This window comes from Cololabis saira, chromosome 23 (assembly GCF_033807715.1).
Source record: "Cololabis saira isolate AMF1-May2022 chromosome 23, fColSai1.1, whole genome shotgun sequence".
Classification (NCBI taxonomy): domain Eukaryota; kingdom Metazoa; phylum Chordata; class Actinopteri; order Beloniformes; family Belonidae; genus Cololabis; species Cololabis saira.
This window is the reverse complement of record NC_084609.1, coordinates 20,167,245-20,194,106: the sequence shown is the minus strand read 5'-3', so window position 1 is coordinate 20,194,106 and position 26,862 is coordinate 20,167,245. Positions and strand designations below refer to the sequence as shown.

Below are 26,862 nucleotides of genomic sequence, written 5' to 3'. Positions count from 1 at the left end.
CAATATTTTCCCCGGAAGTGTGCATTTTTTCCCCGCGATGGTATTTTAGTCAGAAGCAGCAGATCATAGTGGAGGTAAAAGGGAGAAGAAACATATACAAGGAATTATCAGAATTATCAGTGATCTTACTGCCATAGGCTAAAAAAAATATTAGAGTTAAAATATTTATTAGGGACTATTTTCATTAGACAATTGGAGATTCATCAGTGAGCTGAGAACAATAATAGCCTACTATATACAGTATAGGGTAAACAATCTTTTGCTTGCTGCATAGCAGTAAGCAGTTAAATATTTTGATCTTAATAGACATTTTAAATTATCGATTTGCTTTATTACATTTATTAATCATCAGTTTTCACAAGACGGAACGTCATCACGTACGGTCAAAAGCCAATCACAAGACGAAACGTCATCACGTACGGGGAGCCGGTAAAAAAAAGCAGGTGGGAAAAAAAAGCACCGACACCGGCACGGGAGAACGGGGAGAACGTGCATGCAGCGTCATGTGACGTCACATCCGCAGCCCAGCGCGGGAAATTCGGGACCGAATTGCAGCACATTTTGCAGCACACAGCCTGTTCAAGGCAAAGGAGAGATACACTAGAGGGCTCATTCTTTTGGGTTTGGAATGCTTCATCTGACATTATTACTAGAAAACTTAAAATGTATACGGATTTTTTTCATAAATCCTGCCACAATCCGGCCTCAAGCTCCTTTAAATGACCCTACAAGAAGCCTTATGTTATCAACCAGCAGCATAACCAATAAGGGTGTAACAATATATCGTGCCACGAAATTTCGCGATACAAAAATGTCACGAAACGTGTCGTGGAGGTGACAAACTGTATCGCGATATTGGGTTATTAATATTAATCCATTGTGTTGACTAGTAACGCGCATCCGACCTGCGGACCAAAATATTACTACGCTCAGAAGAAACTAGTCCCATTTTGCGGCCCCGTTTTGAGCTCTGAACTTTTACTTATGTAAGTCTGGTGTAGAGTTAAGCCTTACCTTATTAAATTAAACCTTTTTCAGGTCGTGAGTAGGAAAAACACGGGGACAACTTCTGCGTGAGTTCGAGTGTACTTTAATGTCCGCTCAACAGTGTAGGTAACATCAACACAGCACCTAGTACTGTATCACTCAGCCCAATCTAAAACATACTAACAACTACAGATAAACTGACTAGTGTAATTATAGTCCCTGATTTACATCAGAATATAAAGAATATATTTATAAAATAATGAACTCTGAATTACCAAAATAACCTTCTTAACAAAAATAAATCTCCTCTTACACTTATAAGGTGAGCATGAATCAATCTTTTTTATGATGTAAAATTGTATGTATTTATTTACTTGTATTTATTTATTTAATTTTAGTTGTTAAATTTCTGGAAAAGAAAAAAGTCAAATCATACATGAGAGAAACTATTCAGTTTGTGGCTAAATATTTTTACTTGTATGAAACTGAAGATGCATAATGCAAACCTGACATTTACTTAAAACTTAGACAGTTATAAAGCAATACAAACTGTAACAATAGGGCAAACGTACAGTATTGTTTTTTATTTTGTGTCTTTCAAATAAAGACAATTTTTTCCAGTCATATGTTCCTCATTCAAGGTTGTTAAAAAAATACTGCTCTAATATCGTATCGTTATTGTGACCTCAATATCGTGTATCGTACCGTATCGTAAGATTAGTGTATCGTTACACCGCTAATAACCAACCAAACCAAATATTTTGTTTTGTGTATATTTATGTAACTGCATGTAAGCTTTTGAATCGTATGGAGAACTGATGCATGACATTTTTCTTTTTCTTTTCTGTTAAAGATAGAAGTTTTGTTTGTGTTTGACAGGAAGTGGAGCTGTGTAGGCAGAACACCCAGGAGAAGCTTGGTCTGACCCTGTGCTACCGGACCGATGATGAGGAGGACACGGGCATCTATGTCAGCCAGGTACAGAAAAACTCGTCGTATGTCTCTGTTGGCATAGCCGACCATTTCTGGTTGGGTATTAATTGATTTTTAAATGCTCCAGTGAAACAGTTCAAAAGTCCAAAAGACATTTCCTAGAAAGATCTCAAAAAGACAAAGCAATCTGTTCATTAAATTCCCATGATCAGTGTCCCTGGTGCAGAAAGTTATTAAAAGATGTCATGAAATGTCACATTCATTGCTGTCTTTGCATCCTAAAGCAGAAAGCAAGTTGGAGCGAAAAAGATGAAGGAGGGAGGATATTTTCCAGTCAAATATCAATTCTAAATGAGACACGCATGGCCAAAGAGGAAGCCAAGTTTGAATTGTGATTCCCTTCCTGCCGTTCTCATTACTCCTCCTTTAACATGTTCTAATTGATATTTTTAATTAGTTCTGAGCAACAGCCTTCTCTTTGCCCACACAATAAGTCAAATGACACATTCTCCCGTTTAGCAGAACCAATCTGAATACCAAACACGCAACACACAAATATTGGACGAATATTGCCCCAGAAAAGAGAGACTTCCTCTTGCAACACTGGTGATAATGCAGAGTCAAAACCAAATCATTAAGCTATCCAAGACAAACCTAGTTGAATGAGGCAATTCTGAGGAATTAAAGCAACACAAGCTAAATTACGAAACTGTTCAGTCTGAATGCTGTTGCAGTTTCAATCCCATTATCAACACAAAAGCAAGACTGTGAAAAGTAAGAGCTACGCAGAGGATTATCTTCCCAACACAAGGGCATGCATAGCAGGATTACAAAGACAGAGAATATTTGGCTCTTTTATAAATGCTCGTACATTAACTGTGAACTCCTGAAAAAACGGCAAGCTTTTCCTCTGGTTTTTCACCTGTTCCACATGAACCAAAGAAAAAGCACAAAAACCGCCAGCACCACGACGACCCCCCACCAATACAACGTATCTATTTTTGTATATTTGATAAAGCGATGAAAATGGAAATCCTCCTCATTAAAATGCATGTGTGGAAGTATTGGTGCCACTCTGGGCTCCAAATTCTGCTCTGTTCTGTTTTTTTTTTGTTTTTTTTCTACGTGCCACTGTGTCTCTTGATCTTCAAAGCTCCAACAACAAAGTTTATGAAATAATTTTTGAGCTTTGTTGTAATGTATATGCGTATCCACTGGGAAGTGTTTTCAAAAACAGGAGGTGTTGATTCATTCAGCCAAAATAGAACCGTGCCCGTGCCACAAACACTAGCAAATATTCATGATTTGTTTTTTGTTTTTTCTCTGTCCTCCATTGTTTTGTTGTAGTCGTGCTTCCAGCACGAGTCACATGCCCTTTGTTGTGTAAAGACTTCCATGTAAGATCAAGTCAAGTCTATCATCCAACAGCAAAACGTGAATAAAACCCAGCACTGAGAATCTGTGAAACACAAAACAGACCTTCCTCCTAACAGCAGACATGGAAAGTGCAGGAAGAGTGTGATGCATTGCCAGTGGTTTTTTGTTTTTTTGTAGAGTTCAGACATGCATAATGACAGGCTGTCAACCTTGACTTCTGTGCTCTTTTGTGCTCAGGTGGAGCCAAACAGCATAGCAGCAAGAGACGGACGCATCAAGGAAGGAGATCGTATTCTCCAGGTGAAAATTTTCACGAACAAACTGCAACAACACCAGGTTTTGTCATAAGCTTACATAGCTTTTAAGATCTCTGTTTTTCTTCTCTTTGTCTGCTTTTAATCCTTTGTACATTTCAAATAACTGTCAGACAGGCTTTGTATTCAGCCTTGGACTTTCAAAAAGGAAAAAAAAAGAAGTCTTCTTTTCTTTTCTAATTGTACAGAAACATGTCGATAGATCCTCCTGCCTGCTTGCAAGACAGTCTTGTAAGAGAATACTCAAGCTGCTGATATCTTTGGTCCGAGCTAGGACATGTATATTTAATTATCTCATTTTACCAGGGAAATTAAAGTCCTTAGTTGCAGTTATACCAGGCACTACATCATCTCTAGGACCACTGTCTGTATAACATCCTCTCATTATGCAGAAACCCCTATGGGGTCGGAGAATGAACATAGCTCTCTGTCAGCCAAGGTCTCTTTTTGTGAGTGGAACAAATAAAATAGAGGCAGATTGAGTGAATGTGAGAAGGATTCATGGTAAATAGATGCAATTATATGTTCAACGACACGATAAGTTTGTTTTTTTCTTAAATTCTAAGTTCTGTCCTCTTGTTGCCAGGTGTGATTTGTTAAATGTTAGAAGAAAAAGCCCAGCTGAATGTTTTCCCTTGCATTTCTACACAATCACTTGCATATGCAGTGATGCACGGACATTATTTTGTTAGATAGCAGCTAATAAGTTCAGAGAAGACTTCCACTTCTACTTTGTTTGTGCGTACAGGAAATTGAAACGGTGGCCTTTGTATTATTGAGCAAATGGGTTGTTGGCCTTACGAGAATCTGTTGGAATAGTGGGTCAGCGGGAAAATGGATCGTCAGAGGAAAGAGAAGTCAAACTAGAAAACTAATTTTTTTTTTACCTTTTGATGCTAAATTAGATAACACGGTCTCACACTACAAAGAGTAAGGACTGTTTAAGCCAGCTCTTCAGTCTTATTACTTATCTCAGTATCTCTAGTTTTCAATCCTGGCAACAGCGTACCTTGCCTCCCTGCGGCACTTGGAGTGCCTCCATTCTCTCAGTGTAGTGTTTGTTTCCCTGTACTATGAATGATTGGGAGTGGGGGCAAGGCCTGCTGTACTCCGGCCCTGTTATCTTCCCTTTGACAGCCCCATTACTCCAGTGACAAAAAGATGAACGCCACCTGTCAAAGCACGGTTAATTGTACGTCTGGCTGGCTGTGGAGAGAACTAACTCTCGCAATTGACTCTGTGGCGAGCGTGCAGCTGGCCCATGCCTCTGCTATGTATTTGTGGAGTTGGAGAGGCCAAAAGGAAGAAAGGCAGACAGCAGAGAAAACATGCTAGGAGATACACAAAGAGAACTGGTGGAAAAAGAACTTGATGGCAAAAGAGAAATTCTTGAAAATATGATCAATGAGTTGCATTGTACACTACACCCCTTCACCTCCCTGGTAATTTAATGGATGAGTTGGCATGTTGACCTAAGACTAGCTCTCTCTCAATAAGATCACCGTCTCTGTCTTCGATGTACAGATAAATGGCTGTGAAGTGCAGGACCGAGAGAAAGCAGTTGCCTTGTTGTCAAGTGAAGAAGCAAGGAGCATCACGCTACTAGTGACGAGACCAGAAATCCAGGTAAACACACGTACACACTTACACAGCCCTCCTGCCCTGTCTTGACAGCTCACATCATGTCAAATAAAAAGAGCTGCCAGCTAAGAGCTTTTCCTCCTTTCTCTCCCTATCTTTCCTGTCAGTTTGATTGCATTCAGTTCAAGCGCGCACGCGCACACACACACACACGCACAAACACACACTCACATAGGTATGACAACCAGAAAGACAGATTTCTGACAAGATCTTGTTATTGCAGCTGGAGGAAGAGGCTGGATGGCTGGATGATGAGCAGCAGGAGTTTGTTGAGGAGTTGAAGATGGAGATCCTGGAAGAGAGGAGAAAGCAGAGAGAATATGGACTTGACAGGGGAGATCAGGTGAGGGTGTACACTAAAGCAAAAAATGTCAGATAGCAAAGGAGGGATGATTGGAGCATTGTATTTGATCTATATAATGATCATAGCATCCCAAACAAGAGTGTAGGAAGTTGGGAAACAAAGGAAACATTTATTTCCACACTAAACATCCTTGTACCATTATTGTTTTTATCTATTTATGACTGTCTCTATATTACTTATCTTTATACATTCCTAAAACATTAAAATAAAGCAAGCAGCCATGAAATGTGGTAGGATGTTTATCATTTAAGAAGACAGGAAAGACAAGCACATATAGTGAGGCATTTAGTGGGCAACTTAACTCTTAAAATATCATGTTTCCTTAAGATGGAGAAAGAAGCCTGGACTCTGATAGAAACGGTACTTTGTCCCACCATTATGGTGCATAAGCCTTTATGACTTAGCTTGAAGTCTGAGTAGGTAAGCATCATTGATTTGAATTTGATTCGTGCAGCCATGGATAGCCAGAGTTCAATGAGTAAATAAGTGGTGGGTGCCCTTTCTGGTTGATCAACCACAAGAAAGGCTTTTACTCTTCTGACCATCTGCTTGGGTTTTACTGTGTGCTGGGAGATCTGCTGAAAGAATTTTGCTCCCTGCCCCCCCTACAGTTCTGAAGTGGTCCAGTACTGTTGTAAAAGCAAGATGTGAATTGCGTCCTTTCCACAAATAACAATACATGTGAATTTGTTTCCTACACAAAGCCCATAGAACCAAAAGATAGTAAAAGAAGAGGTTTTTTTGTTTACAAAATCCAAGCTTTCAATGTGGCATTGTAGCTTTCTGTAACATTGCAAAGCATGGATGTTTTTGTAGCGATAAGGCTCCAAATAAACAGGAATCCTCTAAAAGTTTTTACCCTTGCTGCAGTTAAAGTGCACAGAAAGCACTTTGACTTCCATTAGCTGTTGGCACCCATTCCCCGTGAAGATAATAGACAAACAAAACAGCTACTTAATTCAATTTACACTGCAGAACTACGAATCACACGACACAAAGTTAAACTTCTTCGACAGACTGCAGCCTACACAGTTTGACAGGAACCCACGCACTGTCAAGACACTAGTTTGAGTGCAAGACCTTGCACCAGATGGGCGCACTTTGTCAGTGGAGTGGACACATTCAACATCCATCCATCCATCCATCCATCTTCTTCCGCTTTATCCGTTACCGGGTCGCGGGGGCAGCAGCCTCAGCAGAGATGCCCAGACTTCCTTCACCCCAGACACTTCCTCCAGCTCTTCCGAGGGGAGTCCGAGACGTTCCCAGGCCAGCCGGGAGACATAGTCTCTCCAGCGTGTCCTGGGTCTGCCCCGGGGTCTCCTCCCGGTGGGACATGCCTGGAACACCTCCCTAGGGAGGCGTCCAGGAGGCATCCGGTACAGATGCCCAAGCCACCTCAGCTGACTCCGCTCAATGTGAAGGAGCAGCGGCTTGACTCCGAGCTCCTCCCGGGTGACCGAACTCCTCACCCTATCTCCGGAGTTCGGGTCCAGCCACCCTGCGGAGGAAACTCATCTCGGCCGCTTGTATCCGCGATCTTGTCCTTTCGGTCACTACCCAAAGTTCATGACCATAGGTGAGGGTAGGTGCGTAGATTGACCGGTAAATCGAGAGCTTCTCCTTTCGACTCAGCTCCTTCTTCACCATGACGGTCCGGTACATCGGCCGCATAACTGCGGACGCTGCGCCGATCCGTCTGTCAATCTCACGCTCCATCGTTCCCCCACTCGTGAACAAGATCCCGAGATACTTGAACTCCTCCAGCTGAGGCAGGACTTCTCCACCCACCCGGAGAAGGCATGCCACCCTTTCCCGATGGAGAAACATGGCCTCGGTTTTGGAGGTGCTGATTCTCATCCCTGCTGCGTCGCAATCAGCCTCAAATCGCCCCAGCACATGCTGGAGGGCCCGGTCCGATGAAGCCAACAGGACAACGTCATCCGCAAAAAGCAGAGACGAAATCCTGTGGTTCCCAAACCGGATCCCCTCCGGCCCCTGGCTACGCCTAGAAATCCTGTCCATAAAAATTATGAACAGGACCGGTGACAAAGGGCAGCCCTGCCGGAGTCCAACATGCACCGGGAACAAGTCTGATCTACTGCCGGCAATGCGAACCAAACTCCTGCTCCGATCATACAGAGACCGGACAGCCCTTAATAGAGGGCCCCGGACTCCATACTCACTGAGCACCCCCCGCAGAATGGCACGAGGGACACGGTCAAATGCCTTCTCCAGATCCACAAAACACATGTAGACTGGTTAGGCAAATTCCCACGAACCCTCGAGCACCCTGCGGAGGGTATAGAGCTGGTCCAGTGTTCCACGACCGGGACGAAAACCGCATTGTTCCTCCTGAATCTGAGGTTCAACTGTCAGCCGTATTCTCCTCTCCAGTACCCTGGCGTAGACTTTCCCGGGGAGGCTGAGAAGTGTGATCCCCCTGTAGTTGGAACACACTCTCCGGTCCCCCTTTTTAAAAAGAGGGACCACCACCCCGGTTTGCCACTCTAGCGGCACTGTCCCCTTCCTCCATGCAATGTTGCAGAGACGTGTCAACCAAGACAGCCCTACGACATCCAGAGACTTGAGGTACTCAGGGCGAATCTCATCCACCCTCGGTGCCCTGCCACTGAGGAGCTTACGAACTACCTCAGTGACCTCGGCTTGGGTGATGGATGAGCATGTCCCCAAGTCCCCACCCTCTGCTTCCTCAATGGAAGGCATGTCAGTCGGGTTGAGGACCCGCGGGTGGTTGACCTACAGGAAGGCGGGCCCTTTCGGGCTGAGCCCGGCGGGGTCCCACGGGCAAAGACCCGGCCACCAGGCGCTCGCCTACGAGCCCCAACCCCAGGCCTGGCTCCAGGGAGGGGCCCCGGTGACACCGATCCGGGCGACGTGGCAGTCCTTGTTCTCTTCCTCCTCATGATAAGCTTTGTGAACCGCTCTTAGTCTGGCCCGTCACCTAGGACCTGTTTGCCATGGGAGACCCTACCAGGGGCGTAATGCCCCCGACAACATAGCTCTTAGGATCACTCGGGCACACAAACCCCTCCACCACAGTAAGGTGACGGTTCAAGGAAGGGCACATTCAACATATTAGTGATTAAAATGTCCAAAGTATTTTGCAAATATCATTTTAATTTGAAGATGGAAAATTACTAAAGAGTACTGCAACAGATAATCATCACCTGCACCTGTGTTTGGTGTTATAATAAGTCATATCCAACCTGATACAGTAATTCTTTATCATTATCAATTATTTTAAGCATAAAGTGTCATGACTAAGAGGTAGGTGTGGCATGATTGCTTAAAAAAACCACGAGGTCATCAAAGAATGATACAGTTTGGTATTATCTGCACAGAAACAAAAAAGTGATGCAAGGAGGCGAACAGGGCCAATGAGGTGCTGTGTTTTGTAAAAAGAAGGTATCTCAACATAGAGCTCTGGGGCATCCCAGTAGAGGGATGGTCAGAGGACTTGACATGACTCCTTGACAGAAAGCCCAGTGAAATATGATTATTTGTGACCCTTAAAGGTTAGGAAATAGTACGGTTTTGACAAAAATCAGCAAAATAATAGTATTTTTTATCTTTATACTAGCTTCAAGCCGAAGAGGAGATAACAACAGACACAGCTACCTGTTCATCCAACAATCAAGACAGTGGATTTGGGCGCAGTACAGACAGTCCAGAGCATCAGCCCCTTCTGGCCAGACTTCGCAGGAGAGGTCCAGCCCATTGCCTAAGGAATAAGTGGCGGTCAGAGAATCCACACATTAGGCAAGGGATTGTTATACCCCAGGAAAACCAGAGTACAAGAACAGGCCATGAAGGAGTGAGTATTCGCAATGGTGGAGGTGGGATTTTAGGTTTAGAGAACTGCTTCCAGCAACTCCTAGAGCTCAAATGTCAGATCCGGAATGGGGGTGAGTGTGGGGTGTACTCCATTCGACACAGTATAGAGTGTAGCCTCACTGAGCAAGGCGGAGGGGACAGAGATGGTGAAGACGATGTGGGGGAAGAGGGAGGGGTAGAGCAAGAGTTGAGGATGCTAAATGAGGAGCTGCGTAGCATTGAGTTAGAATGCCAGAGCATCATGCAGGCCCATCAGCTCCGCCAGTCCCACCACCTGGAGCACTCACAGCCTGCACCCAGCTCACCAGGAAAGAGCCCGAAGGATGGACATAAGCGGCTAGGCAGGCTGGCCGACATCCACGAACACCCAGAGCGATCCGATAGTGATAAATTCCGTGAAAAGGACAGCTCCAGTGCCTACAACACAGCAGAGAGTGCTAGGTCAACACCGCTGGGTATGGAGAAATCCCCTGACCATTCTCTACAGAGACACATCAGGATCACCAACCAGAAAAACCTCAGACTGGCTTCCACCACACCATCCAATCCCATTCCTATTCCTAAGCCCCAAGGCACAACTAGGAGTTGCAGACCAGCAGATCCAGGTTCGGTTATCTCGAGCAGCCCAGACCAGACCAATCCCTCCAGATCTGAGTCGGACCCAGCTCTGCCAGCAGATGACGAGAGGTGTGAGAAAAAGGGGAGGGCCAGAGACTCCAAGAGAGGGCTTCCATATGGTTCTTCATATCAGAGTGCCACCTATCATGGCCAGGGAGGATCCAAACTTCAGGTATGCAGCATCAAAAATACATGTGCATGTAATGCTGATGTGCTTCTGTATAAGGTTGCATCCACATTAGCACATTCGTTTTAAAATGTGAAGCTTTTGCCTGGTGTTATACGAGCGCATGCAATCCTTGAAAGTGAAAAACCTTTGATATATTTTCAGTTTGTTGTATTCATATCAAATCATTATCAGAAAATAACATACCGGTACATGCACCCTAACAAGGGATTAAGAGAAATCTGTGACAAAGGCAGAGTTTTCAACTCGGTTTCATTTGCGTGTAGATCCCCGGCGATAATGGATGCCCTATGACATGTACTTACGGTGGTGTGACATGGATAGATATTTTTTCCAACACAGCATCAAAGCACCTGAAATAATGTTTTAAAACAATAGCAGACTAATGCGGAGGCAGCGTAAAGCATCAAATCAAATCAAAGTTTATTTATATAACACTTTTCATGCTGAGTATTGCAAAGTGCTTTACATAATAAAATCAACACCAACATATAAAAACTGACACACTCATTTAACCATGAGTGTGTCAGTTTTTATATGTTGGTAACATACATCATTGGGGCGGCAGTAGCTCAGGTGGTAGAGCGGGTCGTCCAATGATCGGAAGGTCGGCGGTTCGAATCCCGCTCTGTCCCAGTTTGCTGTCGTAGTGTCCTTGGGCAAGACACCTTACCCACCTTGCCTCGTGTGAATGTGTTTGAATGTGTATGAATGTTGGTGGTGGTCGGAGGGGCCGTTAGGCGCGATATGGCAGCCACGCTTCCGTCAGTCTGCCCCAGAGCAGCTGTGGCTACAGATGTAGTTTACCACCACTGGTGAGAATGTGTATGAATGAATAATGATTTCTGTAAAGCGCTCTGGGTGCCTTGAAGGGCGCTATATAAATCCAAGTCATTATTATGGGCATGCCAAGTAGTGGCATGACCATATTGCAATCGTCCAGAATGGCCCAAAAGGCAATGTTGCTAGCGTTTCGCTAACATGCTAAAGTTGCAAGGGTCCCACTGCGCACCAGCGGGTGTAAAGCATGACCCCGCACTGATGTGGGAAAAGAAAATCTCCAAAAAATGAAACACGGCCGAGAAAACCTGAAAAATGAAGGCGATATATTAGTATACAGAAAGGTTTCCCTTTTTTTATTATTATGGGCATGCCAAGTAGTGGCATGACCATATTGCAATCGTCCAGAATGGCCCAAAGGGCAATGCTGCTAGCATGCTAAAGTTGCAAAAGTCCCACTGCGCACCAGCGGGTGTACAGCATGACCCCGCACTGTTGTGGAAAAAAAAAATCCCCAAAAACTAAAACACGGCCGAAAAAATGAGGAAAAACATGAAAATGAAGGCGATATATTAGTATCTAGAAAAGGTTTCCCTTTTCTTATTATTATGGGCATGCCAAGTAGTGGCATGACCATATTGCAATCGTCCAGAATGGCCCAAAAAGCAATGTTGCTAGCGTTTCGCTAACATGCTAAAGTCGCAAAGGTCCCACTGCGCACCAGCGGGTGTAAAGCATGACCCCGCTCTGTTGTGGAAAAAAAAAATCCCCAAAAAATGAAACACGGCCGAGAAAACCTGAAAAATGAAGGCGTTAAATTAGTATCTAGAAAGGTTTCCCTTTTCTTATTATTATGGGCATGCCAAGTAATGGCATGACCATATTGCAATCGTCCAGAATGGCCCAAAGGGCAATGTTGCTAGCATTTTGCTAACAAGCTAAAGTCGCAAAAGTCCCACGTCACACCAGCGGGTGTACAGCATGACCCCGCACTGATGTGGAAAAAAAAAATCCCCAAAAACTAAAACACGTCCGAAAAAATGAGGAAAAACATGAAAATGAAGGCGATATATTGGTATACAGAAAAGTTTCCCTTTTCTTATTATGGGCATGCCAAGTAATGGCATGACCATATTGCAATCGTCCAGAATGGCCCAAAGGGCAATGCTGCTAGCATGCTAAAGTCGCAAAAGTCCCACTGCGCACCAGCGGGTGTACAGCATGACCCCGCACTGATGTGGAAAAAAAAAATCCCCAAAAAGTAAAACACGGCCGAAAAAATGAGGAAAAACATGAAAATGAAGGCGTAAATTAGTACCCAGAAAAGGTTTCCCTTTTCTTATTATTATTATTATTATTATTATTATTATTCTTATTCCGCACTTTTTTTCGTCCGTTAATACGGCCCGAACCGCAACGTGCACCCATGCATGGCATACATCGTTGGATGCGTCTCCATCGTGATTCGATGGGCATTACTTTTCTCCGTAATAGGGGTTACCGTGGCAACGCTAGTTGCCAAAAAGCAAAAAAAAAGGCGAAAATTCCCACGCTTATTGCTCGGCCGAACTTTATCGTAGAGACATCGTTCAAACTTTCAAACACTCGGCCCGATAGTCACTAAAGGACCATAAAACTTCATTATGCTACTTATCACGGTTTTTGCGATATTTAACTTTCAATTTAAAAAAAAAATCTATTTTATTTTGGACGCTTGTTGCTAGGCAACGGTTTATCGTACAGACATCATTACAACATTGACAAACCCGGGACGCTTTGTACTGCAACATATTTTAGTCTCGTCATGCTTGCTATTACGGTTTTTGAGATATTCCACATTGTTCATTTTGATGCTAACGGAACTTCGGATGCTTGTTGCGCGGCAACGCGGTATCGCAGAGACTTTGATTCAACGTTAAAATACTCAGTTTGATGTGGACTACAACATACTGAGGTCTCATTACGCTGTTGTTTACAGCTTTTGAGATATTGAAGCCAAATTGTCCCATTCTATCCTATGGGGCTTGTTACCATGGCAACAAAAACCAATGCATTTGTATGGGGGAGCATGTGAATAAACAATCTGTTAATGCTGCCTGAACCGGAACGTGCACCCATGCATGGCATACATCGTTGGATGCGTCTCCATCGTGCCTCGATGGGCATTACTTTTCTCAGTCAAAAGTGTTACCGTGGCAACGCTAGATGCCATAAAGCAAAAAAAAAGGCGAAAATTCAGACGCTTATTGCTCGATCGAACTTTGTCGTAGAGACATCGTTCAAACTTTTAAACACTCGGCCCGATTGTCCCTAACGGTACGTACAAGCTCATTATGCCAAGTATTACAGTTTTTGCGATATTTACCTTTCAGGTTTTTTTTTAATTTCCGTTTGACTTTGGACGCTTGTTGCTAGGCAACAGGTTATCGTAGAGACATCGTACAAATGTCCCCTGACTCGGCACGCTGTGGACTTCAACTTACTCAAATTTCATGAAGCTGGGATTTAAGGAAATTTTATGTCAAAATCCAGGCCAAATGGCCCCATTCATTCGGATGGGGTTTTGTACCATGGTGAAAAAAAAAACCTATCCGTTAACGTAGCCTGAACCGGAACATGCACCCATGCACGGCATACATCGTTAGATGCGTCTCCATCTTGCCTTGATGGGCATTACTATTCTCAGTCAAAAGCATTACCGTGGCAACGCTAGATGCCAAAAAGCGCGCCCCATTAATAACTATTGGGAGCACAAGAATGAATGAAATACAAGCGTAAAAACACCTCAAACTGACATAGAACCACCCTAAACACAACCACTACAGCCCCAAACCAAAGCAGCGAGAGGGGACGAATGGGCGGTAGGGCATGCCCATATCAAAATTTCCAGAAATTTTCTAGTTATTCTTATTATTCCGCACTTTTTTTCGTCCGTTAATACGGCCCGAACCGCAACGTGCACCCATGCATGGCATACATCGTTGCATGCGTGTCCATCGTGATTCGATGGGTATTACTTTTCTCAGTAATAGGGGTTACCGTGGCAACGCTAGTTGCCAAAAAGCAAAAAAAAAGGCGAAAATTCCCGCGCTTATTGCTCGGCCGAACTTTATCGTAGAGACATCGTTCAAACTTTGAAACACTCGGCCCGATAGTCTTTAAAGGACCATACAACTACATCATTCTAGTTATTACGGTTTTTGCGATATTTAACTTTCAATTTAAAAAAAAAATCTCTTTTATTTTGGACGTTTGTTGCTAGGCAACGGTTTATCGTACAGACATCATTACAACATTGACAAACCCGGGACGCTTTGTACTGCAACATATTTTAGTCTCGTCAAGCTAGCTATTACAGTTTTTGAGATATTCCACGTTGCTCATTTTGACGCTAACGGAATTTTGGACGCTTGTTGCGCGGCAACGCGATATCGTAGAGACTTTGATTCAACGTTAAAATACTCAGCTTGATGTGGACTACAACATACTGAGGTCTCATTACGCTGTCGTTTACAGCTTTTGAGATATTGAAGCCAAATTGTCCCATTCTATCCTATGGGGCTTGTTACTATGGCAAAAAAAACCAATGCATTTGTATGGGGGACCATGTGAATAAACAATCTGTTAATGCTGTCCGAACCGGAACGTGCACCCATGCATGGCATACATCGTTGGATGCGTCTCCATCGTGCCTCGATGAGCATTACTTTTCTCAGTCAAAAGTGTTACCGTGGCAACGCTAGACGCCAAAAAGCAAAAAAAAAGGCGAAAATTCAGACGCTTATTGCTCGGTCGAACTTTATCGTAGAGACATCGTTCAAACTTTCAAACACTCGGCCCGATTGGCACTAACGGACCCTACAAGCTCATTATGCCAATTATTAAAATTTTTGCGATATTGACCTTTAATTTTTCTTTTTTATTTCCATTTGACTTTGGACGCTTGTTGCTAGGCAACAGATTATCGTAGAGACATCGTACAAATGTCCCCTGACTCGGCACGCTGTGGACTTCAACATACTCAAATCTCATGAAGCTGGTATTTAAGGAAATTTTATGTCAAAATCCAGGCCAAATGGCCCCATTCATTCGGATGGGGTTTTGTACCATGGTGAAAAAAAAAACCTATCCGTTAACGTAGCCTGAACCAGAACGTGCACTCATGCATGGCATACATCGTTACATGCGTCTCCATCTTGCCTCGATGGGCATTACTATTCTCAGTCAAAAGCGTTACCATGGCAATGCTAGATGCCAAAAAGCGCGCCCCATTAATAACTATTGGGAGCACAGGAATGAATGAAATACAAGCGTAAAAACACCTCAAGCTGACATAGAACCACCCCGAACACAACCACTACAGCCCAAAACCAAAGCAGCGAGAGGGGACGAATGGGCGGTAGGGCATGCCCATATCAAAATTTCCAGAAATTTTCTAGTTATTTTTATTATTATTATTCTTATTCCGCACTTTTTTTCGTCCGTTAATGCGGCCCGAACCGCAACGTGCACCCATACATGGCATACATCGTTGCATGCGTCTCCATCTTGCCTCGATGGGCATTACTTTTCTCCGTAATAGGGGTTACCGTGGCAACGCTAGTTGCCAAAAAGCAAAAAAAAAGGCGAAAATTCCCGCGCTTATTGCTCGGCCAAACTTTATCGTAGCGACATCGTTCAAACTTTGAAACATTCGGCCCGATAGTCTTTAAAGGACCGTACAACTTCATCATGCTAGTTATTACGGTTTTTGCGATATTTAACTTTCAATTTAAAAAAAAAATCACTTTTATTTTGGACGCTTGTTGCTAGGCAACGGTTTATCGTACAGACATCATTACAACATTGACCAACCCGGGACGCTTTGTACTGCAACATATTTTAGTCTCGTCATGCTTGCTATTACGGTTTTTGAGATATTCCACATTGTTCATTTTGATGCTAACGGAACTTCGGATGCTTGTTGCGCGGCAACGCGGTATCGCAGAGACTTGGTTCCAACGTTAAAAGACTCAGCTTCATGTGGACTACAACATACTGAGGTCACATTACGCTGTCGTTTACAGCTTTTGAGATATTAAAGCCAAATTGTCCCATTCTATCCTATGGGGCTTGTTACCATGGCAACAAAAACCAATGCATTTGTATGGGGGACCATGTGAATAAACAATCTGTTAATGCTGCCCGAACCGGAACGTGCACCCATGCATGGCATACATTGTTGGATGCGTCTCCATCGTGCCTCGATGGGCATTACTTTTCTCAGTCAAAAGTGTTACCGTGGCAACGCTAGATGCCAAAAAGAAAAAAAAAAGGCAAAAATTCAGACGCTTATTGCTCGGTCGAACTTTATCGTAGAGACATCGTTCAAACTTTCAAACACTCGGCCCGATTGTCCCTAACACTACGTACAACCTCGTTATGCTAATTATTACAGTTTTTGCGATATTGGCCTTTCATTTTTTTTTAAATTTCTGTTTGAATTTGGACGCTTGTTGCTAGGCAACAGGTTATCGTAGAGACATCGTACAAATGTCCCCTGACTCGGCACGCTGTGGACTTCAACATACTCAAATTTCATGAAGCTGGCATTTAAGGAAATGTTATGTCAAAATCCAGGCCAAATGGCCCCATTCATTCGGATGGGGTTTTGTACCATGGTGAAAAAAAAAACCTATCCGTTAACGTAGCCTGAACCGGAACATGCACCCATGCAAGGCATACATCGTTAGATGCGTCTCCATCGTGCCTCGAAGGGCATTACTATTCTCAGTCAAAAGCGTTACCGTGGCAACGCTAGATGCCAAAAAGCGCGCTCCATTAATAACTATTGGGAGCACAGGAATGAATGAAATACAAGTGTAAAAACACCTCAAACTGACATAGAACCACCCTAAACACAACCACTACAGCCCAAAACCAAAGCAGCGAGAGGGGACGAATGGGCGGTAGGGCATGCCCATATCAAAATTTCCAGAAATTTTCTAGTTATGGGCATGCCAAGTAATGGCATGACCATATTGCAATCGTCCAGAATGGCCCAAAGGGCAATGTTGCTAGCATTTTGCTAACAAGCTAAAGTCGCAAAAGTCCCACGTCACACCAGCGGGTGTACAGCATGACCCCGCACTGATGTGGAAAAAAAAAATCCCCAAAAACTAAAACACGTCCGAAAAAATGAGGAAAAACATGAAAATGAAGGCGATATATTGGTATACAGAAAAGTTTCCCTTTTCTTATTATTCTTATTATTCCGCACTTTTTTTCGTCCGTTAATACGGCCTGAACCGCAACGTGCACCCATGCATGGCATACATCGTTGGATGCGTGTCCATCGTGATTCGATGGGTATTACTTTTCTCAGTAATAGGGGTTACCGTGGCAACGCTAGTTGCCAAAAAGCAAAAAAAAAGGCGAAAATTCCCGCGCTTATTGCTCGGCCGAACTTTATCGTAGAGACATCGTTCAAACTTTGAAACACTCGGCCCGATAGTCTTCAAAGGACCATACAACTTCATCATTCTAGTTATTACGGTTTTTGCGATATTTAACTTTCAATTTTAAAAAAAAATCTCTTTTATTTTGGACGTTTGTTGCTAGGCAACGGTTTATCGTACAGACATCATTACAACATTGACAAACCCGGGACGCTTTGTACTGCAACATATTTTAGTCTCGTCAAGCTAGCTATTACAGTTTTTGAGATATTCCACGTTGCTCATTTTGACGCTAACGGAATTTTGGACGCTTGTTGCGCGGCAACGCGATATCGTAGAGACTTTGATTCAACGTTAAAATACTCAGCTTGATGTGGACTACAACATACTGAGGTCTCATTACGCTGTCGTTTACAGCTTTTGAGATATTGAAGCCAAATTGTCCCATTCTATCCTATGGGGCTTGTTACTATGGCAAAAAAAACCAATGCATTTGTATGGGGGACCATGTGAATAAACAATCTGTTAATGCTGTCCGAACCGGAACGTGCACCCATGCATGGCATACATCGTTGGATGCGTCTCCATCGTGCCTCGATGAGCATTACTTTTCTCAGTCAAAAGTGTTACCGTGGCAACGCTAGACGCCAAAAAGCAAAAAAAAAGGCGAAAATTCAGACGCTTATTGCTCGGTCGAACTTTATCGTAGAGACATCGTTCAAACTTTCAAACACTCGGCCCGATTGGCACTAACGGACCCTACAAGCTCATTATGCCAATTATTAAAATTTTTGCGATATTGACCTTTAATTTTTCTTTTTTATTTCCATTTGACTTTGGACGCTTGTTGCTAGGCAACAGATTATCGTAGAGACATCGTACAAATGTCCCCTGACTCGGCACGCTGTGGACTTCAACATACTCAAATCTCATGAAGCTGGTATTTAAGGAAATTTTATGTCAAAATCCAGGCCAAATGGCCCCATTCATTCGGATGGGGTTTTGTACCATGGTGAAAAAAAAAACCTATCCGTTAACGTAGCCTGAACCAGAACGTGCACTCATGCATGGCATACATCGTTACATGCGTCTCCATCTTGCCTCGATGGGCATTACTATTCTCAGTCAAAAGCGTTACCATGGCAATGCTAGATGCCAAAAAGCGCGCCCCATTAATAACTATTGGCAGCACAGGAATAAATGAAATACAAGCGTAAAAACACCTCAAGCTGACATAGAACCACCCCGAACACAACCACTACAGCCCCAAACCAAAGCAGCGAGAGGGGACGAATGGGCGGTAGGGCATGCCCATATCAAAATTTCCAGAAATTTTCTAGTTATTATTCTTATTATTCCGCACTTTTTTTCGTCCGTTAATACGGCCCGAACCGCAACGTGCACCCATGCATGGCATACATCGTTGGATGCGTCTTCATCGTGATTCGATGGGTATTACTTTTCTCAGTAATAGGGGTTATCATAACAACGCTAGTTGCTAAAAAGCAAAAAAAAAGGCGAAAATTCCCGCGCTTATTGCTCGGCCGAACTTTATCGTAGAGACATCGTTCAAACTTTGAAACACTCGGCCCGATAGTCTTTAAAGGACCATACAACTTCATCATTCTAGTTATTACGGTTTTTGCGATATTTAACTTTCAATTTAAAAAAAAAATCACTTTTATTTTGGACGCTTGTTGCTAGGCAACGGTTTATCGTACAGACATCATTACAACATTGACCAACCCGGGACGCTTTGTACTGCAACATATTTTAGTATCGTCATGCTTGCTATTACGGTTTTTGAGATATTCCACATTGTTCATTTTGATGCTAACGGAACTTCGGATGCTTGTTGCGCGGTAACGCAGTATCGTAGAGACTTGGTTCCAACGTTAAAAGACTCAGCTTGATGTGGACTACAACATACTGAGGTCTCATTACGCTGTCGTTTACAGCTTTTTAGATATTAAAGCCAAATTGTCCCATTCTATCCTATGGGGCTTGATGCCATGGCAACAAAAACCTATGCATTTGTATGGGGGAGCATGTGAATAAACAATCTGTTAATGCTGCTCGGACCGCAATGTGCACCCATGCATGGCATATATCGTTGGATGCGTCTCCATCGTGCCTCAATGGGCATTACTTTTCTCAGTCAAAAGTGTTACCGTGGCAACGCTAGATGCCAAAAAGCAAAAAAAAAGGCGAAAATGCAGACGCTTATTGCTCGGCCGGACTTTATCGTAGAGACATCGTTCAAACTTTCAAACACTCGGCCCGATTGGCACTAACGGGCCGTACAAGCTCATTATGCCAATTATTAAAATTTTTGCGATATTGACCTTTCTTTTTTTTTTAAATTTCCATTTGACTTTGGATGCTTGTTGCTAGGCAACAGATTATCGTAGAGACATGATACAAATGTTCCCCGACTCGGCAAGCTGTGATCTTCAACATATTCAAATTTCATGAAGCTGTGATTTAAGGAAGCTTTAATGTAAAATCCATGCCAAATGGCCCCATTCATTCGGATGGGTTTTTTTTTACCATGGAGGAAAAAAACCCTATCCGTTAACGTAGTCTGAACCGGAACGTGCACCCATGCACGGCATACACCGTTAGATGCTTCTCCATCGTGCCTCGATGGGCATTACTTTTCTCAGTCAAAAGCGTTACAGTGGGGACGCTAGACGGCAAAAAGCGTGCCCCATTAATAGCTATTGGGAGCACAGGAATGAATGCAATACAACCGTAAACACCTCAAACTGACATAGAACCGCCCCGAACACAAACACTACAGCCCCAAACCAAAGCAGCAAGAGGGGACGAATGGGCGGTAGGGCATGCCCATATCAAAATTTCCCGAAATTTTCTAGTTATTAGTGCCACGGCTGCGCCACGTGGCACGCCTCCTCCATTGAGCTGCGCAAGCTCAATGGAGGAGGAGTGCCTCGTGCGCAGCACGAGGCACTCATACTATTGCTCAGGCTTATTTATTATTTATTTATTCCATATTCTTCCGTAAAAACTTCGGCGCGTAACTTGTCCCGCAGCTTTGAGAAAAGGCGAAAAGTAAAAACGTAGAAACGTGCGTCTTAATCGGGAATCGATGGGTATGACTTTTATTAGCGATCGGCGTGCACGTTTTTGCGCAACGTGCACAAACGTGCGCTTTTTGCCCCATCCGGAACGCATTGCGAGAAGTTTGGGGCCTCACCACTCGCACACCGTTACTCGAAAAATTCTGAACCGATTTAGAAAGTTGTAGGCCCTGAATTTAACTACAGTCCTGTGGATTTTCAGAACGATGGCACGAATAGTTTTTGCACGAAGTGCAAAAACATTTCCAAATTCCCAAACTAATGGGGACCATGTATTTGTATGGGGCAGCATTTCACACTGTGTGTGGGATGAGGTTAAAAAAAAAAAAATCACCTTTTTTCTGATTCACCTATCTTTCTCATACTTGCACGTAGAAACGTCATTCAAACTTCAAAACGGAGGAAAACTTCTCTTCTCTCTCCAAACCCCGGACTGTTTTTTCCTAAAATGTACACTTTTCAAGATATGAGCGCTCAAGCGAGGACTGGAAATCACTTTTTTGTCAAATCTTCAGTGCGGTTCGAATTCATTAGAGTGGAGAGACTTTCGAAAAATGATCATAATTTTTATTTGTAACTCGAGCTCACGGGCAAACCGTAAAAGCTAGAAAGATAATTTTTGGTCAGAATGTAGACATGGATGTTGAGATTCATAAAATGTGACTTTGACAGGCGTGGTGTGCACACAATTTTAACGGGGGGCCCAACAGACACGCCAAATCCTGTCTCGCTCTCCATTGAGTCCCATGTTAAATGAAGTTTTCTTCAAAAAAATCTCATTTTTGTTTTCGAATTGCCGTTACTAACACATTTTAAGGAATATCTGAATGAAAATAAGATTGACAGAATGTTCTGGGTTCTCCGTCTCTCACGATGTTTTCATTTTTCTGCTAAGAGCTACGGTTTGACCGCAAAGTGGAGTGATTTGAGGTTTGTCACAACCGAAAATCTAGCTGTCATTCCCGCTCCCTCTGTATCAGGTTCTTGTTGCCCCTAACAACCAGAGCACAGCTGTGCTGATTAGACTGACCCAGACCTTGTCACATGACACAGTCATTACAGACTTCATGTAATATAACCTGGAAAATGGAGGAATCTGAACCCTGACCTTTTGACCTTACATGATCCCCAGTCCTGCTGGGAACAGGTTCATTGGATATATATGTATATTATTATTATTATACATATAAATATTTACATTTGTATATTATATATACAAATTAGCCCCGCCCCTTCTTGTGATTGGCCGATACGTTATAGTCCAATATCTTTTGAATGGTTTGACATACAGAGACATGGGTGGTGTCAAATGACTAAGTATCGAGTCCCTGACCCTCATTGGTGACAATTAGCCACGCCCCTTCTTCTGATTGGCCGATACGTTATAGTCCAATATCTTTTGAATGGTTTGACATACAGAGACATGGGTGGTGTCAAATGACTAAGTATCGAGTCCCTGACCCTCATTGGTGCAAATTAGCCACGCCCCTTCTTCTGATTGGCTGATACGTTAAAGTCCAATATCTTTTGAATGGTTTGACATACAGAGACATGGGTGGTGTCAAATGACTAAGTATGGAGTCCCTGACCCTCATTGGTGCAAATTAGCCCCGCCCCTTCTTCTGATTGGCTGATACGTTAAAGTCCAATATCTTTTGAATGGTTTGACATACAGAGACATGGGTGGTGTCAAATGACTAAGTATCGAGTCCCTGACCCTCATTGGTGCAAATTAGCCACGCCCCTTCTTCTGATTGGCTGATACGTTAAAGTCCAATATCTTTTGAAATGTTTGACATACAGAGACATGGGTGGTGTCAAATGACTAAGTATCGAGTCCCTGACCTTCATGGGTGCATCCCGCGATCATCCGGCAGTAGTCCGTGGCACTTCAAAATTTCCCGGGAATTTTGGTCTAGTTATTATTATTATTCCGCACTCTTTTTTCGTCCGTTAATACGGCCCGAACCGCAACGTGCAGGCATGCATGGCATACATCTTTGGATGCGTCTCCATCGTGATTCGATGGGTATTACTTTTCTCAGTAATAGGGGTTACCGTGGCAACGCTAGATGCCAAAAAGCAAAAAAAAAGGCGAAAATTCCCGCGCTTATTGCTCGGCCGAACTTTATCGTAGAGACATCGTTCAAAGCTTGAAACATTCGGCCCGATAGTCTTTAAAGGACCATACAACTTCATCATGCTAGTTATTACGGTTTTTGCGATATTTAACTTTCAATTTAAAAAAAAAATCACTTTTATTTTGGACGCTTGTTGCTAGGCAACGGTTTATCGTACAGACATCATTACAACATTGACCAACCCGGGACGCTTTGTACTGCAACATATTTTAGTCTCGTCATGCTTGCTATTACGGTTTTTGAGATATTCCACATTGTTCATTTTGATGCTAACGGAACTTCGGATGCTTGTTGCGCGGCAACGTGGTATCGCAGAGACTTGGTTCCAACGTTAAAGGACTCAGCTTCATGTGGACTACAACATACTGAGGTCTCATTACGCTGTCGTTTACAGCTTTTGAGATATTAAAGCCAAATTGTCCCATTCTATCCTATGGGGCTTGTTACCATGGCAACAAAAACCAATGCATTTGTATGGGGGACCATGTGAATAAACAATCTGTTAATGCTGCCCGAACCGGAATGTGCACCCATGCATGGCATATATCGTTGGATGCGTCTCCATCGTGCCTCGATGGGCATTACTTTTCTCAGTCAAAAGTGTTACCGTGGCAACGCTAGATGCCAAAAAGCAAAAAAAAAGGCAAAAATTCAGACGCTTATTGCTTGGTCGAACTTTATCGTAGAGACATCGTTCAAACTTTCAAACACTCGGCCCGATTGTCCCTAACGCTACGTACAACCTCATTATGCTAATTATTACAGTTTTTGCGATATTGGCCTTTCATTTTTTTTTTTATTTCTGTTTGAATTTGGACGCTTGTTGCTAGGCAACAGGTTATCGTAGAGACATCGTACAAATGTCCCCTGACTCGGCACGCTGTGGACTTCAACATACTCAAATTTCATGAAGCTGGCATTTAAGGAAATTTTATGTCAAAATCCAGGCCAAATGGCCCCATTCATTCAAATGGGGTTTTGTACCATGGTGAAAAAAAAACCTATCCGTTAACGTAGCCTGAACCGGAACATGCTCCCATGCACGGCATACATCGTTGGATGCGTCTCCATCGTGCCTCGATGGGCATTGCTTTTCTCAGTCAAAAGCGTTACCGTGGGGACGCTAGACGGCAAAAAGCGCGCCCCATTAATAGCTATTGGGAGCACAGGAATGAATGAAATACAACCGTAAACACCTCAAACTGACATAAAACCGCCCCCAACACAAACACTGCAGCCCCAAACCAAAGCAGCGAGAGGGCTCGAATGGGCGGTAGGGCATGCCCATATCAAAATTTCCAGAAATTTTCTAGTTATTATTATTATTATCAGGTCATTTTCACGCACATCCTCACATTGATAGCCAAACAGCACACATATACATCCCCTCAACATAAACATCATAAACGTCTGACATGCCTGAAAGAACAACTCTGTGCTAACAGGTTGGTTTTTTTTTGCAGAGCTACATGCAACTACTACAACAGCACTCATCCCTCGAATATTCTCAGAGCCAACTGAGTCTCCTCAGCGTCTGTAGAGATTCCTCAAGCCGCAGCGGTCGTACTGGGGAACCTCGCCTGGAGTGGAAAGTCAAAGTTCGTGCAGACGGGACGCGCTACGTTGCACGGAGGCCTGCTCGTGATCGTATACTTAGGGAGCGGGCGCTAAGGATCAGAGAGGAGAGGAGCGGGGGCATGACGACAGATGACGATGCCATGAGTGAGATGAAGATGGGCCGCTACTGGAGCAAAGAGGAGAGGAAGCAGCACTTGGCACGAGCAAGGGAGCAAAGAAAAAGGAGGGAGTTCATGCAGAAGAGCCGCCTCGAATGTCTAAAAGAGGGACCAAGTGGAGCTGAGGGCAGGAAAGAGGTCAATATCTTAGAGCTCAGTCACAAAAAGATGATGAAGAAACGGAACAAAAAGATCCTAGACAACTGGATGACCATCCAGGAGCTGATGAGCCATGGGGCTAGGGTCCCAGACGGCTCTAAAGTACATAATGCCTTCCTTTCTGTCACTACTGTTTAACTGACAAGTTTTAATACTCCATGCTTGACCCTTGGGACCGAACTCTTTTATATCAGGTGGTCTGGATTTCAAAGAAACCACTGCTCATTTTGTGACATTATATCAAAAATGTCATTGGTGAGGACTTCTGTAGCATTCCCAAAACAACTTGGTATTTACCATTTTAAGAATGTTCAGCTATCAATACCACATCAGAGCCAATTTAAAACATAACTTTAATGTTTTCACACTGGCTTTGTTGGGACCGAATTGATATATAGTAGCATGTTGGTTCAAAAAGATTGACATAGGAGAAAGAACCAAAGCATCAGCTTTGTGTACACTACTGCATCTATTTTGTCTCCATACTTGTCTTTCATCAACGTTTCATAGCATATGAAGCGATTTTACTTGCCTCGTTCAAGGTGGCGTTTTTTTACGACAAAATTATGGTATTTTTCACAGTTTGTAATCTCAGTAACTTTTTGTATGGAAATTTTTACACTGAATGTCAATGTACTGTAAACATTTGATTCTAATTTATTATTTATATTTATATAAACAACCCATCAATGTTAAGGTCCCAGCCAGCACATTCATGTGAGTCCAAAGTGAGATAAAAATGGCCTAAGATGGTTTAATTGGTTTAAGAGCGAGCAGATGATAATGGGTCTCACACGTTTTCCGTTTCATGGGCCCCAAATGCAAAGTCTATGTGGTGCAAATATATAGACATATTGAACATGCAAATGGACTTAAGAGAGGGGAAGTTGTGTGGGTCCAATATTGTGGGTTGCCAGTAAACTCATGAGACGGTTGGGCTAGACTTAAATACAAGATAGGTCCTATTCAGATTCAGTATGGACAAATACAATGAGAACCACCACAGAACCTGCGGACAAAACCTCTTAGGATCCATATTTACAACCCACTTCTAAACTCAGATGGGGCCCATATATAAGTGCTGGCTGGGTGAGACTATTTGATTGTACTGTAGACCACGCTGCATGCTGGACTAGAGAGAAATGGGAAAAATGATGGCTGGAGGACAACAGCATGAATTTGCTCAGAGCTGTCTGGTCGACGTATGGGACTCTTTAAAGCACTGAAAATATCAATATTCAATCTCAAAGGCTCAAATATCTTTTTTTCCTTTTTTTTTTTTTGCCTTTGAGATGTTTTTACCTCAACTTGCAGTCAAATCCTACCAAGACCTTTAGTAGTTGGCAAATGTATTCCCTTAACATTCAACCTTTACTTTAAAGCATCAATCTGTGAATTATGTTAAATGTTAATCATATTTTTATTTATATTCCGTACTGTTTTTGTATTTACTGTAAATTAATTCTGATGGTCCCTCTGATTCACAATAAGTGGCTATCCTTGAGATGGGAGCCTTTTTTTTTCAAGGGGATTTGCAACTGTGGACCATATTTGCAGCCTTTCAACTCAGAACCGCTGCTGCTTTTTAGTGTAAAGGTAAATGAAGAGGCCTTGAGTTCAGTATTTGTTGATGGTGATGTTTGTAATAAAAGAATAAAAGCCACAGAAAAATGCATCTTGTCAGCAATGGCCTTTGCATTTTGACTCTGTCCTTATCAAGGTTTGTTGATGTTCATCTAATGAGTCCTGGTAGTGCTCCATCTGAGTGTGACCTTGCCATGTTTGAACTCCAGCAGTATGGTTAAGTGTTATTTTGGTGGCAACATCAGAAATGAAGATGTATAGACAGATTTGATCAGACTGAATGCTTGGTAACTTAAATTAACATCATAGCTTAGCATGAGCTAAGTTAAACTAAAACGTATGGGTGACGTAACAGGGGGATTTGTTAAGTTCTTTTAGTCTGTGGTAAAAGCCAGCATGCTCAGTCAGCTCCACACCAGCCATAATGTATTTTTACTATCCTTTCATTCAGATGACCAAAAGAACCCAAAAAGTACAACCTGGAGTTATCGAGCTATCGAGTTTGCATGTGAGAGTCATGCTTACCCTATTCCTAACAAACTTCATATATATATATATATATATATATATATATATATATATATATATATATATATATATATATATATATAGGGCCGCCGCAAGGGCTGTGCGAACCGTGCG

At 43.0% G+C, this 26,862-nt stretch overlaps 1 protein-coding gene across 1 annotated transcript in view; it reads left to right on the top strand.

The window, feature by feature from the left end:
* The window catches only part of pdzrn4 (PDZ domain containing ring finger 4), a 55,509-nt gene extending 29,216 nt beyond the window's left edge, over positions 1–26,293 (top strand). The window contains exons 4-9 of the mRNA XM_061714305.1: positions 1,867–1,965; positions 3,535–3,597; positions 5,136–5,237; positions 5,476–5,595; positions 9,221–10,264; positions 24,205–26,293. Of these exons, the coding sequence (XP_061570289.1) occupies positions 1,867–1,965; positions 3,535–3,597; positions 5,136–5,237; positions 5,476–5,595; positions 9,221–10,264; positions 24,205–24,774 (1,998 nt within the window). The 3' untranslated portion in view covers positions 24,775–26,293. The remainder of the gene's footprint in view (positions 1–1,866; positions 1,966–3,534; positions 3,598–5,135; positions 5,238–5,475; positions 5,596–9,220; positions 10,265–24,204) is intronic.
* The last annotated feature ends 569 nt before the right edge of the window (positions 26,294–26,862 follow it).